The 26,720-nt window shown below is 36.6% G+C and overlaps 1 protein-coding gene across 2 annotated transcripts in view; it reads left to right on the top strand.

The window, feature by feature from the left end:
• The first annotated feature begins 6,324 nt into the window (after nt 1–6,324).
• Nucleotides 6,325–26,720, top strand: part of lrrc75ba (leucine rich repeat containing 75Ba) — a 32,895-nt gene continuing 12,499 nt past the window's right edge. For both annotated transcript variants that reach the window (XM_052603929.1, XM_052603928.1), the window contains exons 1-3: nt 6,325–6,884; nt 13,823–13,951; nt 20,512–20,624. In XM_052603929.1, coding sequence (XP_052459889.1) covers nt 6,612–6,884; nt 13,823–13,951; nt 20,512–20,624 — 515 coding nt within the window. In that variant the 5' untranslated portion in view covers nt 6,325–6,611. The remainder of the gene's footprint in view (nt 6,885–13,822; nt 13,952–20,511; nt 20,625–26,720) is intronic.

The raw sequence follows: 26,720 nt of genomic DNA, 5'->3' as shown, positions 1-26,720 counted from the left end.
AGTAAAGCAATAAGTGACAAATTTTTAATATGATATTGTTTTATTTTTTTTGGCTAACGAAAATAGTTCCAAACAGATCACTGCACTCCTTTGCGTCTCTGAGCAATGGACGGTGTTTACTTATTGAATGAATCTGCTTTTTGAATCATTTATTCAACCGATTCAGTGGTTTACTCATTAACATGGTCAAATGTGTTCCTGTAGCTCAACTGGTAGAGCACTGCGCAAGCAAGCACAAGGTTGGGGGTTTGATTCCCCGGGAACATATGATATGTAAAAATGTATAGCCTGAATGCACTTTAAGTCTATTTGGATAAAAGCGTCTGATAAATGCATAAATTTAATTTAATTTAAATCCTTTGTTTCTGAATGAATCAGCCTTTTGAATGAATCAGTTGAATCTCAATGCTTCACTCATTAACATTCATTCACATTTAATTTCACACTTTGACTATTTTGTTTTGTTTTAAATTATAATTTTTTTATGTTAAAAACACAACAGAAGGTCTTTTTATACACCTTTATCTGCAGTTTAAATTAATAAATGTCCCCTCTGAGATACATAAACTGTAAATCTTAATCTTCAGTCCAAGATGACTCCTACACAGAAGTTTCGCAAATCATTGAAACATGGACTTAAATTTGATCTCTCTTTAGTTTATTTGTTTTGGTTGAAGAAAAATGTTGTTGTTTAATTTTGAAGTCATTTGACTCATTGAAATGTTTTTCTGAGGATGAAATATCAAAACGTGTGGCAAAGTCGTCTTAAATTATTGATGTTACTTATGGCAGGAAATGTTTAATCAAATCCAGGTCCTGAACCTAAATATTTGTATGTTCCTTCTGAGTTTTCAAGTCGACTCGGTTTGAAAGTTGTTAATTTGAATGTCTGTAGTTTGATGCCTAAAATATATTATATTAGAATATGGGTGATGTCTACTAAGGCAGATATCATTGCTATATCAGTAAATGGTTGAAGAAGACCCTCTCAGATAATGATATTGCCATTGATGGTTACAATCTATTTTGTCCAGATAGGAAGAGCAAAGGAGGGGATGTTGTTATATATGTAAATTGTAAACTAAATGTTCCTTAGTGCTTTGAAATGTTGGCTATTGATTTATCGTTAGCAAAAAAAAAAAAAAAAACAGACTAACTGTTGCCTGTTGTTATAGACCCCCTTCAGCTAATAAGGAAGCCTTATCCATACTTTTAACTGCACTTGGAGGTGTTGTACATTATTTGAACTGGAATTGGTTGACAGGTGTATCTAAGGATTTAAAAAATGATTTTGATACTGTAAATTTAACTCAAGTAATAAATGTTCCTACCCATCCAAATGTAAAGGACTAAAAAAAAATCCACTTTAATAGATTTGATCTTTACTAATAATCCAGATAAAATGCACACAAATAGGTATTTTTTCAAATTATATGTGACCATTGGTCATTTAGAAACTGCAAACTTAAAAAAGGCAGTGCCACGAATTGTTGATTATAGGGCTTGCCACGCCAGATCTATAGAAATGACTGAGATTTTTATGCTTATGGTAAAGTGTCCTTTGTTTTTACAGAATGTCCAATCTAACAATTTTTTAAGCGATAACACTATTTCTGTTAACCCAGCAGTGATTATGTTCTCCATTTACTATTTCAGTCAATTGGAAGAATTTAATAGGGTGATAGAGAAACAATTGAGAAAAGAGTGGAGAGAATCCAGGTGGCAGGTATAGTGCTGCTGCATACATCACAATGTGCGCTTTAAATATTTAAAGGTCACGAATAGTCATGTCAATAATGTTTTTTTTATTCAGATTTCTTGTATCTCTAATTTTTTTTCTCAGTTCAGATGGGCTTTATTGGCATGAATATATCAAGAACCTTTGTTCCCACAACATAACATTTTTTTTCCCCCAAATCTTTGGACAGTATGCAATAACAGCATTATGAACATTAATTGGTATGAAGATTTATAAAGTTATTTTTGTATTGTATATGTGTGTGCGCTCTGTGGTCACTAAGATCTTTTAAATATGAAATTTAAAATTAGAGAGTAGAACATCAATTCAACAATCAACATCAATTCTTTCTCTCTCTCATAGGAGTCAGTGAATATGTTGTCCATTAAGTTCTTTCTGTGAGGTTCACGTCACGAACAAGTTTGTTTTTTGTGTGTGTTCAAGTTCAACTGTTGTAGTATATTATTTTATAAAATGTACACAGCCTTAAATCTACCCCAGGGTATTCCTTGTGTCTTCCTTCACTTGAAAATGTGGCTTATCTAGTGACTGAAAAGAATATACCATCATTCCTTGTTATTTTACTTGATAAGTTATTATATTATACTCATACCCAATAATACCACTAAAGAAAGTAGTATTTGGGTGAAATAAACCTTTAGAAAAAAAACTCTAAAACTCTGGGGGGGGGGGGGGGGGGCTGAAATGCTATTTCATGCAAACTGAGTTTTTTACACTGTTAAAGAGTTGGATTCCCATGCTAAACATGGACAAAGTTTCACAAATTAAGTTGTACATTTGAAGGAGTATTTTTGTTCCAAAAACAACCCTGCACTTGTTCCAAAAACACTCCTTCCGGTTTGTCACAAGTTTCGGAAAGTTTTTTTAGAGTATGGGTCTGTGTGACGTTAGATGGAGCGGAATTTCCTTATATGGGTCCTAAGGGCACTTCTCCCGGAAGAGCGCGCGCTCCCGTAGAGCAGAGCAGAGACATTCACTAATCAGAGCGAGAGACCGAAATGTCACAAAAGAAGTGTGTTTTTGGTTGCCAGGGCAAGACAACCCTGCACAGATTACCCAAAAAAAAAAAAAAAAAACAGCATTAAGGGACCAGTGGATGGAGTTTATTTTTACAGAGCATCAACGGAGTTGTGCAAGTGTTTTTGTTTGTTCCCTGCATTTCGAAGATGCTTGTTTTACAAACAAGGCCCAGTTTTACGCCTAATTTTCATATTGTTTATTTCTTAAGGATAATGCAGTCCCAAAGAAAAAGGGTCACGATCGTGTGTTGGAACCGCAGGCGGTGAGTAAAACTGCTTCAAATATCTATGTGTTGTTAACTTAACTATCGGCGCGTAAGCACATCAAGTAAACAACATGCGATGTTGACATCAAACTGCACTTTCCACATGTATCATATAGTTATAGCAAATATATAGTTTCAATAAATACTACATAAAGACGTCCTGCTGTAGTCGTTGCTGCTGCTGCTCTTGTTCAATTTCAGCATCTGGATCTGATTCTGGATCATAATATACGTCTGAATCTGACTGTTAGCCATGGTTTGTTTTGGATGATGGTTTTTTCCTCACGGTAATGTCACAGCTTCCAGATGCCCTCAATGCAAAAGCCTACTGGCGCTCGTGATTCTTTAGCTCTGCCCACACGCCACGCCTCCAGCCGCTCGTGTTTTTCCGGGAAAAAACGGTACAGACTATCTTTCTCTTATAAATATAATAAAACTAAAGACTTTTTGGAGTTATGAAGGATGCAGTACTACTCTATATGTACTCAAGATTAACAGGATATTGAGTGACAATGAGCATTTCACCCCCCCTTTAAGTAGTTAAAGGTAAAGGTTGTAGGACCTGACACTAGAGAGCACACTGTCAAAACAATAACAATCGCGTGGTTTGATGACGTTAAGAAGGAGCGTGGAATGATGGGATTTGTTGTCTTCTACCCAACCACTGAAGGCCATCAATCAGATGATATGAAAACGATTAACACTTGTTCAACAAATATATACACTCGTGTACATTCAAACACAATAATTGGGCATACACAGCAAATGCGAGTTCAATGATTTGCGTGAGTAGATTACATACAAAGTCAATGCAAAGACGCGATCAGACTATGGATCAGACGCCTCCTCGTGTGGGTCTAGAGACACGATGCCCCGCCTTTGGCGTGTATGCCCTATAATACTACTCTTGTTGATCGTTATAATAGTATACGTTTTCTGTAACAATACGAATCAAAACAACTCATCTGTCGAGTAAAACACAAGTGAGATCAGTATCTCTTTCTAGTTGAAGTCGCAAAGCTCCCTCCATCTAGGAAATACAACACTGATATTGATCCTCGCTCTTTCTCTCCTCTTGTCCCAAACCGTTCTTGGTTCATTTGGTTGGCCCGTTCGCTTACGTTTACGGGATCTGTCCTTGTCGACAGAACCAGCAGCAGATGGTAAACAGTAATAATGTTCCTTAAAGAAGTAACACAATCCACCCTAAAACGTGCAAGAAGAAGTAAATAAGGAACAGCTTGAAGCAAGCTAGTGGTTTGCTGGACGCTAGACACTACTTCTGCATTTATCCACGACACTGCTGTCATGTGGTTTCTACATCACCAAAGACGATAACAAAGGGTAACTGACATCACTGACAGGCGACTGCACTGCCCTGTGTCACTGTTTAGAATGGAAATTTTCACATGATTTACAAGTAGTTGAAAACATTAGAGATATTGTTAGTAATCAGCTGGACAAAATATATAACACTACTCTAGTGGTTTTTGGATATTTTACTGCAAATATCTTACAAATTGTACCTTTTAAAATTGGGTGAAAATACTGCCTTGGTGGTACTTTTTCGTTCTATCAAAACTAGGGTCCTAGAAATTTGTTCCTGGGACTGCGTTTCTCCGACTCAGTAGGTGGTGCTATCACAAAAAACTAGGGTAGAAATGCAATCCTACAAATGCGTTCCTGAAATTGCAGCCTCCAATATTGCAGACGGATAATATTGCTGGAAAAAATGGGCACTTTGAATGGCCATATAACTGGCAGGTAAAGCAACCAATCAATGTTTGGTTTTGTGCTGTGTCATGTTTAGGGGTATGTTAGGTCATATGACTGATGTGATCTTATTTTAAAGATTATATGGCGAAAACTTTAAATATTTCTAATACTTTTGAAAATCCAGTTTTTAGTTGATCCTGATAAGCACTCATTTTTGGCTAGTTACACATTCCCTACGAACAGTATGCCTGAATTCAGTCTAGTGCGAGTTTAAGCACTCTCAAAAAACTCTCCTAAAAATCAGTAAAGCGGTCTATACACTGTTTGATGAATGAATTTCCTACTTACATCATATCTACATATGCAATTTGTTGTTTATAATGAGAGAATACACTCATCGAGCGCACGCACTGAACAAAACCCTGGTGTTTCTGATTGGCTGTTGCACTCAAAAACTAAACAGACTCTTGTGTGATTGGTTATAATGCACAAGACTGCAAAAACATGGATTCATGGTGCAACATTAAGCAGATCTGAGTTTAATGCTGCAGTCAGCACTTTTCATTTAATTTTCATTTTATTCTCGACTGCCGTAATGGATTACGTTTAACTGCAGCATCATTTTTGTCCATGTGTTGCCATAGTTTTCTATATATAACATCATTGATATGTGACAATGAACCTGGAAAAGTCATTACGTCCCCTTGGAATTATAAGGTTCTATCTGCATTTCCGAGTTGTTTTGAGATATTGAGCTTCAAAGTTTTTGCATTCCATTCGACTGTGTGGATAGATCCTTATTGTTTTTTAAATAAAAATCCCATAATGTATACAACATAAAAAAAATCTATCACATAATGTAAATAAGTTGTCCCAGAAAAAAAAATGTCAGCTAGAACCTTATAATTCCAAGTGGACAATTATTTAAAATTTGAATTTCTCTGGATTTACAAATCCTTGGGGAACTTTTGGGATAGTGTAAGTGCACAACTGCAGGGAGTATATAACAATGTGCAAGTGTTTTTTAGATATTTTATTACAAAAAAACTTGTGCAGGGTGCCTTTAAAAAAAAACTACAAACATGGCGGATGTGCGCGAATGACAGTTACTAGAAAGTTTTAAATAAAGGGGTTTAAGTTAATCATAACCAAGATTTAACTTGTTTAAAAAATATTTATTTAATGTTATGAGTTTTATTTATATTTCTTCTGCAACAACAATGTGAACTTGTATAAACGTCCGATTGGCCATTACCTTTTAAATGCATCATCATGCAATATATCTCCACGTAAAAACCCAAGGCTGGCAGATCAACATGCTACTTATTTGACCTTTTTTGACAATTATAGTGGTTCCCTTGATATAGGACCTCATCCTTAGCATAAATTCATTAAAATGAATCGACCATCAGTTAAAATTCGAGTAAAATGTTGTTTTGACTTCACCTTCACACATTTTTCTTTCTTGGCATGTGGGGCACATACACCGTTGGCCAATGGCAGTACAGTACTGAGTAATGATCCACACGTGGTGCTGTGGAGAGCATCACCATCATCCACTGAATACCAACCAGAGCATCAGGCGGACGTGTCCTACTGACAACAAACACAAATACGAGGCTGCGAGACCTGGGATAAAGAACAAAACACGGACATTTCCGCAGCTAAAACTACTACTTGTGTCTTCGGGCGAATTACACAAAGGACACTGATTGTAAGCAGAACCAGTACGTGCTGCCCAAGTTGGGACTGATGTGGAAACCTCTGGGCGTTATCGTCCAGGCTGCCATGGTCACGCCATAAAAGAGTAGTATTTACTGTAACATTTTTGATTTCAAGGTAATTGAGACCATGGGCTCCAGGCTCAGCCGTCAAAACAGTCTCGACAACGATACTTTTTCAAGGAGGCGACGGAAACATCTCGACAGTACTGGAGAGAGCGACCGGAGCGGAGACTTCTTGTTTACATCCTTGATGCTCAGGTCGGATAAACTGCCGGGGATGCTGAGGAGAGCCAACCACAGCCCGTATGTCAGACGAGTCGCCTGGGTCCGAGAGATCCAGAAGCTCCTTCGGGAGCGGAAGAGAGAAGAGGCGACGGACGTGCTCAAACTGTTGAGGAAGGTGAGGGCGAATGTCATGCGGTGCTAAATAAAAAATGTGCACCTGACAGGGACAGCTGACAAACATGCACGAGTCTGACTGTGTCTCTGCTTGACTGGCATTGCATGTGTTGCAGTCACTGACACAAATATCGCAAAAATGCATCAGTACTCTGAACACACAAAGACATGAGCATAAAATGCAAATAATCTTTTTATTTATTATTATTTTGGGGGGCTTAAAGTATGCACTGTCAAAGTGGCGTACCTCATTAAACGACTGAAAATCTGAATAATAATAATAATAATAAATACATCTTTAAAAACATTAATACATCAAAACGTGATGAGTTTTGAATTGTAATTTTAGTAATTTTTCATATAAGATTGTATTTTTTCGATCATTTAATATATGGTTCATAATTATTTTAATGTTAAAAATAATATAATATAATTTAATTATGTTATTACGTTTTTAAAAGTATTATTAATATTCGTCAAACTTATGTTTATCCTAATCAAAGTCAATATTTTAAAAACAACACAGGAAGCCATTGGTTGTCATGTGAAAAGAAAACCATCAAACAAAAAGGGCCCATTCTCATAACTCAGTGACCTATATATCAGTGTGATTTTAGTATCATTGAAATGCTATTGTAATTTTTATTAATATAATAGTTTTTATATTTTAAATTTAATTGCTATAACTTCTCTTGTATTTTTTTTAATTATCTTTATTTTATTATTTTATTTTATTTTAGTTAAACTATATTAAAATGAGAGCTGTTAACTTATTTTTCTTTAACCTTTTTTAAATGCAAGTGATGAAAATGTTTATTTTATGTATTTTTTTAGTCAAATATAATAACCCTGCTCTTTATGAATACCTTTTAGTGACTCAAAATTCATGACATTTCTAAAAATATATATTTAATATTAAATAAATAAATATTTAATAAAAAATTAATATTAAATAAAATAACTAAAATTTATTGCCAATTATTAACACTTTTAGCCAAGTGTAATTATTAACAATTTAAGCCAATTTTGTCTTGACATTACCCTTTTTTGCATAAAGATTTTTATAAATGTTTTTCAGACATGTATGAAACCAACAAGAATATAAAAATGCAATTTCTCAGAACATGACACATGTGTTTTAAACTAGATTCCCTGTTTCCATCATCTCAGACATCCTTATGTGTCATTGAGCCATGTGTAATATCCACTAGGTGAAATGTGGCTTGGTATTTCCACTTCAGACACCTGCCGTGCGTCTCGCTCTGTAGTGCTGCAGTGAGTCACCTTGTGCAAGAAATCATTTCCCAGGATTTGTTGCTGGTATTATTTGTTTTCAAGACTCTGCACAAACACTAATACTAATGCCTGGATGCTTCTCTGGAACATTTGTTCTGTCAGAGTGACCCATATACTCAAATTCACAGAGTGTCAGTACGGAGCAAGAGAGAGCTGAGCACTGATGACAGAGCAGTGCAGGAGATCAGGAGGTCTCTCGCATATATGTGTATGTGTAAGAATAAATCAAAAGCTGCTGTTGGAAAAAAAAAGCGATTAAGTTAAAAAACAATATAATATATTTAAGACGTGTAAAAATAATGAGTGTTTTCAAATAGGTTTTTTGGACACTCCCCTCATCTTCTACTGCTCAGACAAACATATAGTCCCCCTCCATTGGCTGTTGTGTCGTTTGCTATAGTTAATGCATTTTACAGGGTAGTATTGTTCTCTCTACTATGGGAGGCCATTTCTGCCACAAAAAAAAAAAAGAAAGAAAAAAAAGCTAATCACAAATTTTTATCACACAGTTTTGTGAATAATTTTTTTTTTCTCTTAATTGCGAGATTACAGTCTTGATTTAGTTTTTTAAGGTGTATTAGGATTTCAGAATTGTTCCAAAAACACATTATTTTTCACATATTTTATGTCCTGTTAATATGAAGCCCCTCCTTCCAAAAATACAAAATGTGCTCTGATTGGTTAGCTGACCCAGTGTCTTGTGATTGGCCTACTGCTCAGAGCATGTTCTGGAAATGTCACGCCCCTCACCATAACAGTGAGTTTCATTGCTGAAGCTCTTAATAGTAATAATGGGGTAAGTTTTGCCACACCAATTCAAGCCTGATTAAGATTCGAGAATGTTTACAGACAAGAGGATCATGCAGAACCTTTGTGCAAGCATGGAGTGGTAGTTTTTTTTTTAAATTAACATTCTATGGTCTCTAGTGCAGGCCTCGCCCCCTTTTTTGCACATACTTTGTCCGGGAATTATTTAAATGAGTGACATTGTGGCTTTATAATGAACCGTTTGTTGTAGTTCTTGAAAAGTGTTTTCTGTTAAATTGAATATCTCCCCTTCGGAGTGGACTTTGCACTCTGTAACCTAACCTTGCAGATCTTTTTCATGCTCAAGCATCAACATGAGACACTAAGTAGAAAATATGAAAAAGCATAATAGGTTCCCCTTAAATTGTTACATTTATTCATTGAAAAAAAGAAGAAGAAAAAAAATGAATTCAAAGGATTGTTATTATTATTATTATTGTGCCTGGAGCCAAAAAGAAGGCTGACACTTTTCTCCTGCTGTGTTAAAAGGGTTGATATGAGGGCAGAACTTATCACAGTTTATGTACTTCTGTTCTTACAATCTCTTTCTGATATCATTACTGTGACAAAATGACAAGGAGATGCAGCTATGCCTCATCAACAATTTTTCATCAAAAGTTGTAAAGGAGTTCAAGTTCTTCCATTATTCATCAACCCAAAGATACATCCATACAACTCTAGAAAACGTACACACGTCTCTCCCTCTCTCTCTCTCTCTCTCTCTCTCTCTCTCTCTCTCTCTCTTCTAAATTGGCTACTGTTGATTTCCATCTGTTGTTTCAGCAAAGATATTTCAATAAATGGTGAGAAGGAACAGGAATTTTAAAACCAAAACTTTATATATAGTAGCTTGAGGCCGAAGATATTTTCATGCACCTACACCAAAATAAGTATTTTACAAAACAGTAAATCCCACAGAATAGTCCTTTTAATTTTTCTTCTGTACGTTCCCTAAACATATACAGGAAAATGTGCGTTTATTGTTAAATAATTTAAAAATGTTTGAAAGTATGAATTTTAGGATTTCTTTATACTGTGGATATCTATATTAAAATAAACAATATTTTTTTTTTTACCTTTTCTTGCCTTGTGACTGCAGTAAAAAACAAAAATGGTAAAAAGAGGATCTCAAAAGTTTCTGTGATGCGTCACATTTTCTTATATTTTATTAAAATTAATATAGTGTTTCTTCTTATTTTTATAAAGTAACACCTTAACATCCTGAATTTATTAGCCATTGATCATGGAGAGACTGCGGACCATTTTACTTATATTGTTATGTCTGTCTCGTATGAATCAAATCCAGTGAGAAAAGTGTCATTCATTTGATAAATATGTAAAAACAGTAGGCAAAATAAGCAAAGGCTTCAGCCTATACCTTTTTTTGGAAAATATCTTTTTTTTTTTTTTTTTTTTTGGGTCAAGTATCTTTTTTACCTTATTATGAAAAACTGTCAGCAAAGACCGAAATTAAATTTTATTGAATTATAAATCAGTAAATTAAATAATTAAATGCAAACCTGAAGTGCTGAGAAAATCATATTAATGTGAATTTCCTATAATTTATCAAAATGTATGTATGTTGTTGTTGTTTTTCAGTGTTATATTCAGTGGTTAGGTGAAATAGCTTTGTTCCAGGAAAACAGGCAGCTTTTTCTTTAAAGAAAAAGTAAAGGGTTTCACTTACTGCAACTCAAAATATTAATGCATGTTCATTTATATATTTAAATGAAAGGGTCAACTTTTTTAAATGTAAACAGGCCATACAAATCAAGGACAGGACTTGCATAGGCCTGTATCAGCAGGTCTTATATCTGTTAGTAACTTTTGTGTATTCAGTATTCTCATTGTGTCCTCTCTTCTCATGTTTTTAGTCTTTTATGTCATTTCGCCCCACAGTTTGCCTGTTGTCATCCCTTTGTTACCTTTTTTAAATTCAGTTTTTTATAGTCCCCTTTCATTGTTCCCTCTCTCAGGACTTGCTGTTAATTACATTTGAGGGTTTGACATCTCAGAGCAGAGAGCATTTTAATCAACACAGAAAGATAGTCTTGGATACCCATGCTGTGACAAGCATGTCACCGGAGACCTGCGGTGTGGTCCTCTGTGTGCATTCACAGTCTTTATTAAGGCTTTCTCCCATTATCAAGAAACAGAGAATTAAAAATGGGTCTCATGTTTCAGAGCTGCTATAACAGGACCGAACACAATTAAAGTGGACATGGAAGGAACTGATAAGAGAGCATGCATGGAATAAGTGGATTTGTTTGTTTAAAACAATGTACAAATGATGTAAAATTGCAATATATGAATTTAGCATGTGCATTTTGATGATGCATCATCCCGTGTATTATTAGAGGAAATAAACATTTGCTAATTTATTACAGCACAAAACTGGGGTATGAGGACCTCCTACCAGGCAAGAAACCCCCTGCAGGAAACCATCTGTTATCTGATTACAGAAACAGAAATATGTTTATTATTTGAAAACATTTATTTTTCATTATTATATTTAATTGTTTTTAAAGTATAATAATCATTTTAAATAATAATTTTTATAATTCTAATTGATAACATAATTATAATTGAGTAGAATTAATATATTTTTGGACATTAATTAGTAATTATTTAAATATGAAAATATTCATTATAATAGCTGATATTTAAACTTATCAAAAAAATTTCTTCATCTATCTATCTATCTATCTATCTATCTGTCTATCTATATATATAATATATATAAATGTGTGTGTGTGTGTGTGTGTGTGTGTGTGTGTGTGTGTTTGTTATTGTGTGTTATTGTGTTTATAATAACAATAATAGTAGTAATAATGCCATAAAATGATAAGTAAATATTAAATCAAATATCAAGAGTATGCATCTGATTAGGTTTAGAAAAAGCTAACCTCAAACCTGTTCAGGTATAACAAGTCCCATAAAAGTTGATGCTCAAATATCAAAATAGATGCACTATATGCACTTAAGTCTATGGTCAAGTGAAAATTGAAGGAGAGAATTTCTTACTGAGGGGGCATCTTGCCTGGTTTTCCTCTACTACTTACAGATATGTGAGTTAGTGACAGGACTGCTACAGTGATCTCACACTGATGAAAAATTATTTTGGCATAAAGGATCTAGAGACACCAGCTAGCCGGACTGCATCTAAAAAACAAGCTGACAGCCCCAGATCTTGCATGATATAACTTGGGGCAGCTGTCAGGCGGTGCCTTTACTCAAATCTCTTTCTCAAAAGGCTTGTCATAGAGATGATATTATTAGGATTCTTAGAAGTCTTGGAATTATTTTCAAATCCTAAAAGGTTTTTCATCATCATGTCCTACTTACCATCTCCCAGGCCTCTCAGGTCCATTTGAGTTGACTTTTACTATTATTTCTTTGTTTGACTTGTACAGTGTGTGTTGTACATTCTAAGATAAAATGGTTTGTTAGAGTAAAGACATAAGAGCCAAGCATAATTAGACATCCTTTCTAAAAAAAAAAAAAAAACACCATCTGAGATGTGTATGTGCGCATGACTGGCCCTACACATCTCAATATGAGAATAAAATAGAGTAGGGGGTAGATGTGGGCGTCTCCTTCCCTGCAGCTAAACACATTTAAGCCTGCACACTCCAACTGCACTGAGTGCAAAGACCTGTTCCAATCAGAATATGCAAGTCACCGTAGATAAAAGCATCTGGTCTTTGAATATTAATAACACATTGGAGGCAGTTTCATAATCCCCTCTGTGTTACTGAAGGTCTGCGGCTCTCAATCTTGTCTCATTGAAACACCACAATCTTGCCATTCTAGAGATATTCTTGTCTATGTAAATCAAAGTTGCATAATACATTAAAGTTATATTCTAGATTTTTCTCAATAATTGGTATTTTCCCAAAGGGCCAGTAGACTTTTTGGGACAGCTGTCAAAAACAAATTTAGATGCAAAATAAATCATCAAAGATTTTAAAGTCCAGTGTAAAACTTAATCAATAACAGAACTTTGTGGGATCGCAGTGAACTAAGATGAGTGATGGCCTTTAAGTGATTTTAAGGGGATTGCTCTTTGTAAGCTTTCTAGGCTATAAAATATTCAGAACTTGAATAAATTCACTCGTAGATTCTCTCTCCGATAACCAATATTGCCACTTGCTATTGTGTTGCGTTTACTAATTTGGTTAATTTAGTTAAAGTAGACAAGGTCCGAGCGGAGTAGAGGTGGAACCGATTTGCATATTCATAGAGTTGCGTATACTCAATTAGGTAAGAGTGTAGAATTTTATTCAAGCCCATTTTAACACATAAAGAAATAATTTTTGTCTGAAAAACTAAGATAATATTGTCAGACTCATTTAAGTAACAATGTTTATGCGACATGGACAGTGTTCTTTAAGAGTTTTCATATGGAAGTTTTCAGGCAGAAATACTAAAACATCATTTGCATATTTTTTCCCCCAAACCAAGAGAAAACATAGGTCTGGTGCATTCTAAAGAGGAACCCAATGAACATGCAAAATTTGCATACTCTCAGCCAATACAAAAACTTGTTGTTTTGACAATGGAGTCATCTATAAATCTAGAGGAAATGTTGGTTCTGAACTGTTGCGCACATAAGTATGGAAATTGTGTGAAATTATTAGTAAATGTGGCCCCTTGTTATCTTAGCTTCAACATAGTTAGATATCAAGGTAGGAGCCTAGATTTCAGCATAAATCCTTGACAGTACCAATATGAAGCAGGACAACATTCAGAGGCATACAGTGCATAATGTAATTGCCAGAAAAGGTAGCTTGAGTGAGTGAATGATAATATGTGCTCTCTTTCGATCTTTTTCAGGACCTGGGATTAGAGGGTATGTCACTCAATGATATCCTCTATAAGAACGCATCCTTTCTAAACCTGGTGGACCCCATATCTCATGAGCTCCTGCTGAGCCTGGCTAAAGACATGCAGTGCCCAAAGAAGGTGACTCATTCAGCATGTCATTTCTCTGCTTTGATGATTACTAGTTAAAGTAAATTAAAAGAAATGGGTTTGCATATAGTGATTTGTTGTACTAAGATGAATCATTTGTGTTTGTTCATGAATTCATTCCAAACCCTGTATGCATCACAAAAGTTTAGCTGAATCGCTTCAATCAAACAATTAACTTTTAAGCTCAAGTCTTTGTAAACTTGTGACGTCAGCTGTTATTTTAACAACCTGCATCACAACCATTCCTAAAAAATGAAGAAATTCTTTGAAAGATATTCGAGTGTTGTCTGAGGCACTGATCATTATATGCTGAAAGTATGGTATGATTGAAGATCAGCAAAGCATTAGTACACCTTAAGTCAGACCTACAGCTATGCAGGATATTTGAATCAGCACCACAGGCCATTTCATTGAGACTGATTTCCTTTTCCTGCTGAAGTCTTGATTGGTCATACCAGAAGTCATACCAGCTGCAGGGCACAATAGAAACTAGCAGTCTGATGAAAACTAAAGCCTGCTTGCTTTTCATTTTCATATTCTTGTCCATTAAAGATGGTCTATAATAGTGTGCAGATTTTTTCTTCTTCTAATAATGATTAATATAGTTGCTGAACCCTGAGGCTGCTGCAGGGTATAAAAGAAGATGCATTAAATTAGATGGAGATCTTGCTGTGTGTCTGTAAGAGTCATAAGGAGGTGGTTCTTAACAGAGATGTAGATTCTCATCTAAAGATTTAGCTCAGTGTGACACTCAATATAGACTATAGGACTGTAAACAAATGTCACTAGGAAACTGCACGCTTTAACCTGGTCTACTTTGCAAGTGACAGTGTCTTAATTTGATTATATCACAGAGACTGCCAAAAAAGGCTCTGATGAGTGTGGACATTCAGGTGGGAATTGTGTCCACTGATACCCAGTCCAATAAAACAATTATGAAAATTAGGTAATGAAATGGACACAGTTGCATGATGCCACTGAACAGAATGCAGAATCCAATTTCAGTCACATATGAAAAAAATCATGCTAATTATGACAAAAGTATATTGAAATTGTAAGATACAAATTTAAAATTCTGACATAAATAGAAATTATGATATAAAAAGTCATAAGCAGGACATAAAAATTATCATATAAAAAGTATAAGCTAAGACGAGACATCTGAATGGCGAATCCAGATCGCGTTTCAGATTGTGTGTTCCTCGCTACATCACAAGCATTATGCCTAACTTTATAAGGAGCAGCATTAATGAGGAGCACAGCTCACGCAGTCAGCTCTCGGGAAAAATAAGGGGGCTGACTGTGCTTCTCGCATATCTGGGGACAGGTCGAAGACGGCTCTGCCTATCTCCGCCCGTGTTCCCTAGATCTAGAGTTCGTTCTCGAGGTACGGAAGCATGCAAAGTGGTTCCTTCCCCCTCTGTGAACTCGCAGCTGCAGCTACTTATTTCCGGGGAGATTAATACTGTTTGTGTGACTAAGCGGCTTGCGTGCTGCCGAGGCAACGTGTGTATCACATCATCTATAATCATCAGTGTTGGTCTGCAAACCCTGCCAGAGTTCCAGGGCGCAGCTGCCTCCAGCGAGCAATGTCCTCAGTATTTTCCGCCCGCGTGCGTAGTGGAGCTGAGATGCTCGTTGCCCCTTTGGGGGCCTCTTACTCCAGAGGTCAGTCTTGAGAGACTGATTCCCTTAGTAGATTATTTAGCAGCATGGAAACTACTGCCAAATGTATCTCAATGGGTCCTGCGCACAGTAGAAAAATGCTACCGTATTCCGTTCGGTTCTCCAATGCCGAGATTCAACGGGGTTACTCCGATGTTAGTCAGCCCCGAGCTGGCTCTGGTTTTGGAACAAGGAGTGAAAACCCTATCAGGGGAGGAGGCCATCGAGGTGGTCCCTCCTCAAGACAGGGAGTCCGGTTCTACAGCCAGTATTTTATAGTTCCAAAGAAGGATGAGGGGATGCATCCGATCATAGATCTGCGGTTCTTAAATCGATCAGTTATTAAACTGAAGTTCAAAATGCATGATCATGCATGTTGTAGCTCAAATCAAATCCGAGGACTGGTTTGTCACAATAGATCTCAAAGATGCATACTTCCACATATCCATCCTTCCACAACACAGGAATTTTCTGAGGTTCGCTTTCGGGGGCGAAGCTTACCAATATCGAGTACTTCCCTTCGGCCTTGCACTCTCACCCTGTACATTCACGAACTGTGTAGATGCGGCTCTGGTTTTTCTGCGCATGCAGGGCATCCGCATTCTCAAGTATATCAGCGATTGATTTTAGCTCAGTCAGAGCAGGTTGCGTCTCGACATTTAGATGTCGTTACCGCACATATGTGGGAGCTGGGTTTGAGACTGAACGCCAAGAAGAGTGTACTTTCTCCAGTTCAGAGAACCACCTATCTAGGCGTAGTATGGGATTCGACCACGATGCAGGCATGTCTGTCCCCTGCTCGTATCGAGTCGATCCTCATCTCAGTCGAGAGAGTCAAAGAAGGCACTCACTGTCAAACAATTTCAGAGATTGTTGGGTCTGATGGCAGTTGCGTCCAACGTGATACCTCTTGGCCTGCTGTACATGAGACATGATTTTCCCTGAGGAGCAATCCGCTCAAACTATCAAGGTCATGCGGCACTGCCTCTATGCCTTGGAAATATGGAAGAAACCTTGGTTCATGAATCAGGGCCCGGTACTGGGAGCTCCTTGTTGCCGTGTAATACTAGTGATGGATGGATCCCTCACTAGTTGGGGTGCGGACATGAGTGGCCACCCTGCCTGTGGTCTGTGGAGTGGTCACCATCTGACATGGCATATCAATTGTCTAGAGATGCTAGCAGTTTATCGTGCAATGAAGCACTTCCTCCTAGACCTAAGGGGTCACCATGTGTTGGTGCACAACAACAACACATCGGTGGTATCTTATATCACTACCAGGGAGGTCTGTGTTCATGGCCCTTGTACAAGCTGGCGCACCAGATCCTTGCAAACTCCTATCATTAAGAGCAGTATATATTCCTGGGAAACTAAATATGGGACTGGACGCTATGGTACAGACCTGGCCGAGGCTTCGTATGTACGCCTTTCCCCCTATTGCTCTGCTCCCGGGAGTTCTGGCGAGAGTATGGTTCGCAGATCTGGTCTCGCTCCTCTACGGCTCTCCATGGGAGATACCGATCAGGACAGACCTACTCTCTCAGGTGCAGGGCACGATAATTCACCCTCGCCCGGAGTTTTGGAAACTATGGGTTTGGCCCCTGAGGGAGCACAACTCATAGCATTCGGTCTCTCAACCAAGGTTGTTGAGACCATTCTCCAAGCCAGAGCTCCCTCAACGAGGAAACTGTACATCCTGAGGTGGAAACTCTTCACCTCATGGTGCAGAGACCGCTAGCTTGACCCAGCTAACTGCCCAGTCAATACAGTTCTGGAGTTTCTACAAGCCAGTCTCCCTGCAGGGTTGACCCACTCCACGCTGAAGGTTTACGTGGCGGCCATTGCGGCATAAGATATCTCTGTGGATGGTCAGTCTTTGGGAAGACACCCCTTAGTTACACGTTTCCTCCGCGGTGTGCTGAGGCTGAGACCTCCAGTACTGTCCCGTATTCCCCTGTGGGACTTGATTGTGGTGTTAGAGGCTCTTTGCAAATCTCCATTCGAGCCGATTCAAGATATCTCAGATAGACATCTGACCCTTAAAACCGCCTTTCTATTGACTATTACTTCTCTGAGGAGAGTAGGAGATTTACAGGCCCTCTCAGTTGCCCCTACCTATCTTGATTTTGCACCTGGCATGACCAAAACGTTCATATACCCTCGAGCGGGATATGTTCCTAAGGTTCCCTCTATCACACCACAACCTGTAGCGCTGCAGGCCTTCTGTCCTTCTCCCTTTCTGAAGCCTGACCAAGAGAAGCTAAATTGTATGTGTCCAGTCTGAATGCATACGTCCACAGAGCTGCCCTGTGGAGAAAAACAGATCAATTGCTTGTATGCTACGGTCCTCCCAAGAGGGGCTTTCCTGCTTCTAAGCAGACTATTAGTTGTTGCATAGTGGAGACTATCAACACCACCTATGAGTCCTCTGGTCTTCCCACGCTGTCAGGAGCCAAGGCTCACTCTAGATGGGGTATGGCGGCCTCCAAGACCTTTCTAGCAGGTGTGTCCATGCTGGACATCTGCAATGCTGCGGGGTGGTCCACACCTTCCACTTTTCCAAAGTTCTATGGCTTAGATATGCCAGTCACTCCAGGCACGTCTCGAGGCCATACCCCCGGCACCCCTGCTGGCGCTTGCTGGTACGCGAAGCTAACGCCAGCCGTGCGGCTCGTGCCTTTATAGCTTCCTGGTCACTTACATCACCCCGCCCGTGACATCACGCTTTTCTATAAGGCAGATTGGATATGATATTTATAGTCACTCATTCTAAACGTGTTCCCCGTAGTGCTTCGACGCAGTGTCTCGTCCCCTCGAGGAACTAGGGTTACATACGTAATCTAGAAACGATACTAGGTCATTATTAAAATACAAAGTTAATTACCTATTATAATTACGAGTTTCACATAGTTATGACAAAATGCGTTATTTTATGTTTCTCTCATGTTATTCAGACTTGTATGCAATAATTATGATTTATCTCATAATTGTGACCCTGGACCACAAAACCAGTCTTAAGTGTCATTTTTTTTATATATGATATACACCAGAGCTGAATAAACAAGCTTTCTATTGATGCATGTTTTATTTGGATTGGACAATATTTGGGCGAGATACAACTATTTGAAAGTCTGGAATCTGAGGGTGCAAAAAAAATCTAAATACTAAGAAAATCGCTATTAAAATTGTCTAAATGAAGTTCTTAGCAATGCATATTACTTAATATCCTAATGATTTAAAAAAAAAAAAAAAAAAAAAGAATAATTTTGACCCATACAATGTTTTTTTCCTTATTGCTACAAATATACAAAAATATTTATATTTTGTGGTCCAGGGTCAAAACTGTAACTATTTAAACTCAAAATTGACCTAACATCTCATAGTTTTGACTTTTTTAAATCTCATAATTAGTTTCTCTTAATATCAAATTTTGCTGATTTAATTTACATAATTGTAACTTTTTTTAAATTATGATTTACCAAATGATATTTTATTTTTTGTTGTTTTCCATGCAATATACCATCGCAGTCTGGAATAAAGTGTGCGCGTCTGCACACACAGATTTATCCACAATTATTGCGCACTTTTCCATCAAATGATCACCATTTCAAATATGATTAGAATATTCACAAATATTTTATGTGGAAATAAGGTGGAAATAAAATAAATAAGGCACATTCTATAATACACCTCATTTGCATAGAAATAAACCATGTTCGAGCTGAAAACAAATGCTTCATTTGAATGCACAGTACTTTTTAATACACACATACTGTTGCCCCTCAGTTTTTTTTGCAATTCATGTTTAAAGAGGAAACGTTAAGGGCATCGATGTATTAAATTGCATTGGTTTAACATCACACCTGTTCCAGTATAAATATTTGATGACATAATTTAGTCCACCTCCTACAGTCTGCAGTGTACCGTCAGTTTTGCATCTCTAAATGTGAAATCATCACCTCTCTTGTGCCAGTGGGAGGTCCAGAGATTTCCATCAAAGCAGGGTGCAAGTTATTAATAGAAGGCAAGAGAGCAGTGAAACTTTCATTTAGAAAGTGAGGTTGGATTGTGACATTCAAATCCAGAACAATCCACAGTAATCCAGTTAGTGCATTTTAAATCTTGGGTCAATAAATTGTGTCGTCTAAGTGACTTTGCCCCTGATCCTGTATGATCATGGGTAAAGTTAACTACAGCAGACAAACAGCTCTGTTTAAAGCAGACAAGCTTTAGTGTCCAGTTGACATTGTATGGATGTCAATAAAAATGGACTTTCATTGATATTAAGATCGATGAGATTTGTAATTTAATTTTTATAGGCATGAAGTGTCCCTCATCCAATGCTATGGCCTCTGACAGTCTTACACACTTTATTGAGAACATTTGTACAAGGCAGCACAGACAGAAACAGATTGACCTTCCCTGAAAAGATCATTCGTTTAAAGATGATTTGAATTAATCATTTTGGGATTTTTTGTTCTTGTCTTTAACTGGCCTGTATCTGAGGCCAGTTAAGTAGTCTGATTTTGCTGGTACACATTGAAAGTGTTTAATGATTCAAAGCTTTAGATGATAATCTTTGTAAATCCCCAAGGCAAAAAAAAAAAAAAAAAAGACAGTCTAGATTATATATCAAAGGAGATTACTGCTTTCAATCTAAGAGAAGATTGTTTTCCCATTGTACTTTTGGTCCAAATATAAAATTAGATCTAAAAAGCACATCAAACTTTAGAAAAAAAATGACTGCAATAAGAAACTGCCCTGATCTGCTTATAGTGCGTTATTTTGTTTACTCACAGAATATAAGAACTTCATGCCGCAGGCTCCAGATTTGTCTTGTCAAATTTAATCGAAGGATTCTTTTTTCATTTTATATGTTCTTTCAGGACTCAGATACGCAGAAGTCATCTGATAAAATCTGCAGACAGCTCATCTACCACCTGACCCCTCACTCCAAGTGGCTTAGGAAAAGTATGACCCGGAGAAAGGCCCAGGCCTGGTGAGACATTTTTCCTGTCCTTCATGCCTCAAAACATCCGGAAGTGCTGACATGGAGTTCAATTACCGTGTGTGTATTATACAGTTTACTATGAATATTTTCTATTCTATTTTTTTTTTTTTAATAACTATTAATTAATTATATTATTGGTTCACTTCAGTCATTCAGTATTTTTGTCCAGTAAAATATCTAGACATATTTTAAATAACAAAATAATAATTCAGGTATTATTAAAGACATAAAAATCATTAAAACAAGATACAGAGAAGTAAAAGTGCATGAGATATTAAGACTTTATCTCAGATAATATCTTGATATGTGCTTTTGACATTTTATGGTGATATTATATTATATTATATTTTTAATATATCATTTTATTTCAGTTAGTTGCGTAGGAAACATTTCTAATCAATTTCTAATTTCTAAGTTTTCTGGTATTTAGATTTTATTTTATTTGATTTCATTTCATCTTTATTTCAATTCTCAAAAATGATTTTAGTTTTAGTTAACATAGAAATACTGGTCCACATAATTTCCACCTTTTTTTTTTTTAAAGACCTTGAAAATCTACTGAAATTTGCATATACTGCAGAGCAGTTCCATGATTTATAGAAGAGAAATCCGGTAGGAGTTTCAGACGGTGTGATTATAGATGACTGTAACAAATTAGAGCTTGTTTGGCCTGCCACCACTGGCCCATTACCTTCAGCCCCCCTTCATCTCTGCTATTGGTTGGTAGAGTCTTTTTACCAGCACTGCTGCTGGATGTGGGAACTGCTGTCTGAAGAGAGAGCCACAATGCCCTTTGTAACTTGGGTGCGTTGAACTCCACGAGGTTGACCTGAACCTTATTTGTCCAGCATAAACCTGTTCACTTTACCTGAATAATTAAATTCATTAAAGCAGCCAGTTTGCAGCATGTTAAACAAGCACCAGTCAATGGTTGCAGAATATATTTTGCATATTTGTGTGCTTGTTGAAAAGTGAATAAATGTGTGTGTGTATATGCATTCCGCCCACATGGCCATTACATGCACCCTGGATCCATTGCCTCTACTCAATACAGTTTTTCCGCATCCTGAATTAACCATGCTGCCCTGCTCCATTACCTTTAGGCTCTCAGGGGAGGATAAAGCAATGAGTGGATGAGAGACTCCCAGAGAAAGAAATGTATTTTCACACGGCGATTCTCATGTATTATGCAGGACCACTAAACATAAGCTAGTGTAACTGTACTAGTAATTTTTAAAACAAGGACATATCGCTTATTAGAAATAATGTGGCTGTTCCAATGGTTCAGTAATGCTATCAAATGATTCACTGCCAAAAATATTTTTCTTAATCAAAATTTTGGTCCACTAAAATATGGAGGCATACAACAAATGCTTAAAACTAGATTGATTTACTTGAGAAGCACAATTGCATTAGATACTGAGACTTTCAGATAATATATAATGAATTAAGTTTTTTTTTTTCATGCACAAATTATTTTATCAGATTCAGTTTTTCAGATTTTTTTTTTCTTTTCTTACAGGGTAATACGATGGTATATTTATATTGGCTTACACTTACACTTTGCATGTGCCATGTTATTTAAATGGTACTTCAAAAATACCTTTATGGTATACTTGTTCAAAAAACATGTATGGTATACATGTTCAAAAAGCCTTACCATAATGATGATACATGTCCAAAGACATCGTGTTACCTTATTACTTTTGATTCTTTTCTATTACTAAGTGTTTTTTACTTGTGCTAGTTCATCTAATTTGGCTTTATTGGGAGTGGTGCTAACCTTCTGTGTGATTAGAGATTCAGACAAGATTGCTCTGCAGTCTGGTGTGTGTGCGTGTGTGCGTGTGTGTGTGTGTGTGTGTGTTCAGCTCAGGTTCAGGAGCTCTGTTGAGGAGGATCTGTTTTTCTCCCTAGAGCTTTGTGTTCATATAAGTCAATCTGACAAACGGAGAGTCCGCAGGTCCCTGCTGCTCTACACTAGAGAAACCAGACACAGCACAAGTAACACACTCTTCAAAAGAGTGTGAGAGAGAAATGAAGAAACAGAGTATGGCTTTAGAGCAAAGGACGAGACAAAACGAGACACAGAAAAACTGAGAAGGAAGTGTTTGATGCTAAAAGATGCATTTCTCAATCAATATTTTCATCTTTTTTTCAATACAATACCTAAAATAAACAAAGATGCATTTACTTTATGGCATAAACTTGAGACTTGTTTTTAGAGGATGCATCTTGAGATACTTTATAAGTTACATTTTATTTGTCCATCTTCATTCGCTGTTTTTCATTTCACGATTGCATGCTGGTCCTATTAGGTGCCATATGACCATATTCCAGCTCCATTTACATGGAAATGGAAAACGAAATGAGAAAGAGGGTTGGTTATATTGGAATTGACAGATTTATATGTGTCTATTCACTTTTGATGGATCTGCATTAGTTTCCTCATCTCTTATAGAGTGGTTTAACTTGCATAGATGGCGACTGTAGATAATGTAATTATAAAATGGTAAAATGATTAATATAACATCACGGTGTGTTACTTGACAGAAAAGAGAGAGCAGAGCATTCTGACAAAGTAAGAGAGATCCAAGCAGTGATAAAAGAAGCAGGATTTCATCTTGTGCTGGCTCTTTTGTGTGTGAATTCTTGGGGCTTGATCAGGAGTGTAAGACAGGCATTATGGTGAATTTGCATAAAACAGGACTGTCTTTCTGACACCCTCATGTCTCTGATTGGCAGTATAAAGCGACTGTCTGTGATGACTGTGACTGTCTGATTTAACCAGACTGCACACATGCATGCTCAGACATACACAAACACAATCTGTCAGTCAGCCTAATGTATTATTTTGGCTTTTGCATGTATTATGCATGCACAATTAATTCTACTTCCCTTGCATCACAATTTCCTATTTGCAGTGTGTTTTTGCAATGACTGAGTATTGTAACTGATCACAGATATGGATGCACACAAATGCAATGATGAATCAGAGGTGTTTAAATTATACCTTTCAAAAGTTTGCTGCAGCCATTATTTTCTTATGTCTTTTATGCTTAAAAATCTAATCAAAACAGTAATATTGTAAAAATTATTACAATTTGCTGCTCAAGAAACATTTCCTATTATTATTCTTATCAGTGTTAAAAACAGTTGTGCTGCTAGAAACTGTGATTCATTTTGTTCAATATTCTTCAATGAATAAAACGTTCAAAAGAACAGCATTTATTTGAAACAGAAATCTTTTGGAGCATTATAAATATATTTCTGTCACTTTTGTCCATTAAGTGCATCTTTATTGAATAAATGTATTTATTTTGTTAATTCATTCACTCATTTTAAGTAAAAATAACATCAACATTCACTTTTAACATTATAAATATGTTTACTGTCATTTTTGGCCATTTGATGCATCCTTGTTAAATAATAGTATTAATTTCTTTAAAAAAATATCGTATTGACACCAAACTTATAAACAGTAGTGTAAGTTCAGTAATTCTAAATGATTTTGGATTTAGATAGACACTCTTAAAGGTCAACCAAACACAACTTGAATTTTTCCATAATCAACAAGTCCATGAACGAGAATAAGTAATTGCATAAAACATTTGTGCTTAGCTCATGAATATTAATCATGTGACGTGACATTAACCTAGGTGCCACCTGGTTTTCTGTAAGGCAGACATTGGTAATTAGGTTAAAAACTCCTAAAATATATAAAAATACATTTAAATATATTAAAAACTCCTAAAATATATTATTTTCCCCAACGTTGCAGTGGGTGAACAGAAACTTTCCTGCATACAACTTTCAAGCTATAAACCTATTGTGGATTGCGTGCACGTCAATATAATCTGATTTTGGAAGAATTTGATAAGCAATGTTTCAGTTCCTGTTCTAGTGTCTTTATTTATTTATTTTGTATTGCCTCCGCAAATATGAGCAGTTTGTGACACGGTTGAGATCTTTTCTGAAACTCTAGTGGAGATAGGACTTAGTTCTCAGCAGTCATTCTGAGATGCCATAGACTTTTTAACGATTCGTTTACACAAACAAATGACAATTCTGTCATTGTTTACACACCCTCATGGTGTTTCAGACCCGTATTTGTGATTTAAATTTCAGCGGGTACTAGTGATTCTGTTATCAGATGGCATGTCCCTGTAATTGTCAGTGTTTCTGCGTCTGTATGTTGTATACCAGTACTCAGTTAAGGTCATGATGTGTTAGTGCTGTTGCAGGCCTTCACAGCATCTGCTCCCGGAGGCGGGTGTGAGTCTGGATCTCACGCTGATCAAAGGTGTGAAAGCATCCACTCAGGTAGAAAACAGCTATTGCCATGCCAACAGGAGTGGGAGACATGTCTTTGTACCACTATTTTCCTCTTGTCTTCCTTTGCACTGTCACTCATTCTGCTTGGTTGGTTTTAATCTTTCAGGTTTCTCTTCTTTATCTGTCACCTGTCAAACTCTTTCAGACACATTCAGGGATGAAGAACAGGACCCAGCAAACTTGATACTTGTGTAAAGGTTTTGCTAAATAATCACACTAACAATCATGTTTGCTTTGCGCTGGAAATTCTTTTATATCTTTTGCCCTGTTTGTAGACCATTAGCATAGTCAGTATGCGCAGTATTAGCTTACCCATTCATCTCAGTGGCAGCTTTCTGAATTAAACTGGCCAAAAAGTGGTGTAATGAAAGAAATGCCTTATGCTTAGTAAGGCTGCATTTATTTAGTCAAAAATACAGTAAAAAAGCAATATTGTGAAAAATTATTACAATTAAAAATGACTGTTTTCTATTTTTTGTACATTTTAACTGAATTTCCAATAGCCATTCAGTCGTCAGTGTTACGTGATCCTTCAGAAATCATTCTAATATGAGCATTTTGTGCTTTGATGAATAGAAAGTTCAAAATGATTTATTTTAAATGGATTTCTTAAAAAAATATTTTTAATAACTTTTTACAGCATTATAAATCTTCACTGTCACTTTGATCAATTTTTTTGCAGCGTTTATTAATAAAATTATTCATTTCTTTCAAAAACATACTGACCCCAAACTTTTGAATTGTAGTGTTAAGTACAAAAGTAATATATTATTTTAATCCACTTACAAATATATCTTAAAATTATGTGAATAATTAATGGATTAAATGTAATTTTTTTGTATACTTTGTGCCAAAATGCCACTTTCATTTTATATAGAACATTTAGGTACAGTATTGTTCAAAATAATAGCAGTACAATGTGACTAACCAGAATAATCAAGGTTTTTAGTATATTTTTTATTGCTACGTGGCAAACAAGTTACCAGTAGGTTCAGTAGATTGTCAGAAAACAAACAAGACCCAGCATTCATGATATGCACGCTCTTAAGGCTGTGCAATTGGGCAATTAGTTGAAAGGGGTGTGTTCAAAAAAATAGCAGTGTCTACCTTTGACTGTACAAACTCAAAACTATTTTGTACAAACATTTTTTTTTTTCTGGGATTTAGCAATCCTGTGAATCACTAAACTAATATTTAGTTGTATAACCACAGTTTTTTAAAACTGCTTGACATCTGTGTGGCATGGAGTCAACCAACTTGTGGCACCTCTCAGCTGTTATTCCACTCCATGATTCTTTAACAACATTCCACAATTCATTCACATTTCTTGGTTTTGCTTCAGAAACAGCATTTTTGACATCACCCCACAAGTTCTCAATTGGATTAAGGTCTGGAGATTGGGCTGGCCACTCCATAACATTAATTTTGTTGGTTTGGAACCAAGACTTTGCCCGTTTACTAGTGTGTTTTGGGTCATTGTCTTGTTGAAACAACCATTTCAAGGGCATGTCCTCTTCAGCATAGGGCAACATGACCTCTTCAAGTATTTTAACATATGCAAACTGATCCATGATCCCTGGTATGCGATAAATAGGCCCAACACCATAGTAGGAGAAACATGCCCATATCATGATGCTTGCACCTCCATGCTTCACTGTCTTCACTGTGTACTGTGGCTTGAATTCAGAGTTTGGGGGTCGTCTCACAAACTGCCTGTGGCCCTTGGACCCAAAAAGAACAATTTTACTC

This window comes from Carassius gibelio, chromosome A8, assembly GCF_023724105.1.
Source record: "Carassius gibelio isolate Cgi1373 ecotype wild population from Czech Republic chromosome A8, carGib1.2-hapl.c, whole genome shotgun sequence".
In the NCBI taxonomy this organism is placed as follows: Eukaryota; Metazoa; Chordata; class Actinopteri; order Cypriniformes; family Cyprinidae; genus Carassius; species Carassius gibelio.
The sequence above is the reverse complement of the archived record's forward strand: the minus strand, read 5'-3'. Positions and strand labels throughout refer to the sequence as shown.